Raw genomic sequence first — 3,403 nt, 5'->3', positions numbered from 1 at the left:
ACACACTGTTGGTGTTGTATGGCAGGCCTTTCCTCAATGCCTTACATATACTGTGCCCTTAATAAGTATTTTATGAATAACTATAAGTTGGGAAGTTAAACCTCATAATGGCAAGATCTAGAAACAAATATTGCATTGGCCATCTCTAGTCAGTGTAGAGGCTTACTATTATAGAGGCTCTCTGAGCCAATAGTTGACAAAGGAAAATACCAGAATATATAGAAGGACAGGTGATAATTTGATGAGAGAAGACTGTGTGTTTTCTGACAAAATAGAGACTAACACTCCAGACTCCACCCAACTCACTCTTCTCCAACTTAGAACTCAGGAGAAAGGAGACTGAAGTAAAGATGTATAGTCTACAAGAAAGAAAAGGCCATGTACAACAAGAGGACAGTGAGCCCCAAAATGATGACTACCTCTGTAAGTGACCCTCAAAAGCATGTTATCTCTTCATACAATAATGTTGTCTGGTCATTTGGGCATTCCATTCCCCTAGGGACTTGCCCTACAGAATTGAGGCTCAGTGAGGTGAGTGCCTGGGCTCTCTCTGAAGCTCTATATGTCCAGGAACATGCACTACACCTTCCCTAATCCCTGTTGCTCTCACTCCCAGATTGTGACAAGTGTCAGAACTTCTTCATTGACAGTTGTGACGTGCATGGGACCCCTACATTTGTAAAAGACAGTGCAGTGGATAAGGGGCATCCAAACCATGCATCCCTCACTCTGTCCCCTGGGTTGAGAATCAGAGCATCGGGCATCCCTGAAGCTGGGCTTGGAGTGTGGAATGATGCATCTGCTCTGCCAGAGGATCTGCACTTTGGCCCTTATGAGGGCCAAATTACAGAAGATGAAGAGGCAGGCAACAATGGATACTCCTGGCTGGTGAGAAACATTTACCTCTTTCCCTGTCTTGTGGCTTTCCACATCACTCCCATGGCTTGGTGGGACCTGCCCTTCTACATACTAGGACATGGATGGAGACAATATGGTTAGTTCTGGGTACAAGTGCACTTTTCACACTATGAAACTCCTGATAAGTATCACAGGTTAAGTGGGAGTAAAGTGTTACAGACACAAAAGAATGCCTCCTCCTAGACCTGAGTGGACAGGTCAACTCAGATGTGATGAGTAAGAAAAGTATCATGTGGTCCAGAGTGGCAATGAATGCAAGCTGAAAGAGTTTTGTTGACAGTAGGGTAAAATAATTTCTCTATTACTTGCTCATCCAAAAAATATTTATATTTTCTTCCTGAAATTCAGATCACCAAAGGGAGAAACTGCCATGAATATGTGGATGGGAAGGATGAATCCTTGGCCAACTGGATGAGGTAAGGCTAATAAGTTTCTGGGAGTCACGGAGAACATTCGTCCCTCTCAGGCCCATACATCTTTCCTTCTCATCATGCCTCCCTCAGTGGTCTCCCTCAATTCTCTGTTCCTCTTTTTTCTCCCTTCAGTGCTCTTTCAAGGCAGGAGGTATTTAGATTAAAAAAAAGGAAATAAAAATAAAGCATATGTTCTCAAAATATAAATCTTTATGCTAGACAAAATTTAGGCACTGGATAAAAAATTTTGAGGGCCTGGATTATACTTTAATTGATCTAACAAACATTATTTAAGCAAGCCCTTACTATATTCCCATTTAGAGGAAGGTATTCATTATTTAAACAGATCATATAACCCATCATCTTATAGAAGACAAATTGCAGACAGAGTGAAACAATTAATTTTAGAAATGTTTAACTATAAAATTTCTATTTTTTGAGAATCACACAGTGCCAGGATATCTAAAGCAGGATAGCTTAAAACTGTGAAGGCAGCAAATGACCCCAGTCTCACTTCTAACTAGAACTGAGTTCTGAAGCCTGTTAGAGCAATGATCATTGGCCACTTCCTTGAGGGGCTCTTTCATCAGAGGCTACAGAATGTGAGTAAGCTATTATTGTTCTTTATGATTTTGCTAAGACAAAGAGAGCTCCAAGTCCTGATCAGTTGGCTCAGCAGTAGAGCATCAGCCTGACTGTGGAAGTCCAAGATTAGATTCCTAGCCAGGGCACAGAGAATTGCTCATCTGCTTTTTTGTCCTTCCCCAACTCCTTTATATCTCTCTCTCTTTCCCTCCTGCAGCCAAGGCTCTACTGGAGCAAATTTGGCCCGGGTGCTAAAAATGGCTCCATGGCCTTCACCTCAGGCACTACAATGGCTCCAGTTGAAGCAGAGCAACACCCCAGAAGGGCTTAGCATTGCCCCCTGGTGGGCATGTCAGGTGGATTATGGTTGGGCTCATGCTGGAGTTTGTCTGTCTCCCTCTTCATTTCTCACTTCAGTGGGGCAGGGAGACCTCCAGGTTTTGGGGGGAACCTGGTGAGGCATCAATTGCTGCCTAAATAAAATGTGAGAAGAATGAAGAAAGGACTCTCAAGAAAAGATGGACTTGGGCTGAGTATTGAATGAAGTGAACTAATCTAGACACAGAGTCCAACATCAAGTAGCAAGTTATGTGATGTAAAACAACCTGAGTTAGTTTGGAAAAGCTAGTGGTCACTGAAATTTATGTCCAATCTGGGTGGAGGTTATGTCTGAAATTGGCTTTGAAAAATGGTATTAGGAAGGATGAGCACTATAAGCAGGACCTGGACATAGGAAGTCATATGACATTGTGACAGGCTCAGACATAAACAGAAGGTTCTCCGGGAGCACTGTGGGAGTGAGCGACATCAGAGCCTGACTCTCAGGTGCAGAGCTGGACATGGATCTGAGAGGCAGTAGGAACTCATCGCCTGTGGGTTTCTTTTCTTTCACCTGCCTCAATCCCAGGTATGTGAACTGTGCCCGGAATGATGAAGAGCAGAACCTGGTAGCCTTTCAGTATCATGGGCAGAATTCTTACCAAACCTTCCAGGTCATCAAGCCAGACTGTGAGCTGCTAGTCTGGTATGGTGATGACTATGGGCAGATGCTGGGCATCAAGTGCGGCAGCAAGGAGAAGAGAGAGTTCACAGCAACTAGAGGCGGGCACAACTGTTCTTCAAAATGAAAAAAAAAGAGAGAGAACTCTTCTTAGGAATTTTCATGGTACACTCTAATGTCAGTAAGATTTTGAATCAGTTGCTTTAGAAATTAAGAATTCATTTCATATTACTTTGATTCTTAGGTTAAATCTTTATATTTTTTATTTTGATTTAATTTTTTTTAAGTGAGAGAAAGGGAGATAGACAGATTCCTTCATATGCCCCAACCAGGATCCACCCAGCAAACCAAGTCTGAGGTCAATGCTCAGACTAGCCGAGCTATCCTCAGTGCCTGAGGTCAACACTTGAACCAACTGAGATATCAAGCTGATGATCAAACCAATTGAGCCACTGGATGTGGGAAGGGAAGAGAGAGAAAAGGGGGA

The 3,403-nt window shown here is 42.9% G+C and overlaps 1 protein-coding gene across 1 annotated transcript; it reads left to right on the top strand.

The window, feature by feature from the left end:
- The first annotated feature begins 331 nt into the window (after nt 1–331).
- LOC136386851 (histone-lysine N-methyltransferase PRDM7-like) lies at nt 332–3,043 on the top strand. Its single transcript, XM_066357974.1, has 4 exons — nt 332–423; nt 617–888; nt 1,267–1,334; nt 2,824–3,043. Exons 1-4 carry the CDS (start codon nt 351–353, stop codon nt 3,041–3,043), a joined length of 633 nt encoding a protein of 210 aa, XP_066214071.1. The 5' UTR covers nt 332–350.
- Nucleotides 3,044–3,403: the final 360 nt, after the last annotated feature.

The sequence above is a fragment of the Saccopteryx leptura genome, unplaced genomic scaffold (assembly GCF_036850995.1).
Source record: "Saccopteryx leptura isolate mSacLep1 unplaced genomic scaffold, mSacLep1_pri_phased_curated manual_scaffold_17, whole genome shotgun sequence".
Taxonomy (NCBI): domain Eukaryota; kingdom Metazoa; phylum Chordata; class Mammalia; order Chiroptera; family Emballonuridae; genus Saccopteryx; species Saccopteryx leptura.
Note: the sequence above shows the minus strand (reverse complement) of the source record. Positions and strands in the feature narration are given on the sequence as shown.

What these genes read in the sequence shown, in the direction of transcription:
- LOC136386851 (XM_066357974.1), top strand. Translation starts at nt 351, where the DNA reads ATGTATAGTCTACAAGAAAGAAAAGGCCATGTACAACAAGAGGACAGT. An exon ending in ACAATGGATACTCCTGGCTG is followed by an intron (nt 889 to 1,266) that starts GTGAGAAACATT and finishes CCTGAAATTCAG; the next exon opens with ATCACCAAAGGGAGAAACTG. An exon ending in TCCTTGGCCAACTGGATGAG is followed by an intron (nt 1,335 to 2,823) that starts GTAAGGCTAATA and finishes CCTCAATCCCAG; the next exon opens with GTATGTGAACTGTGCCCGGA.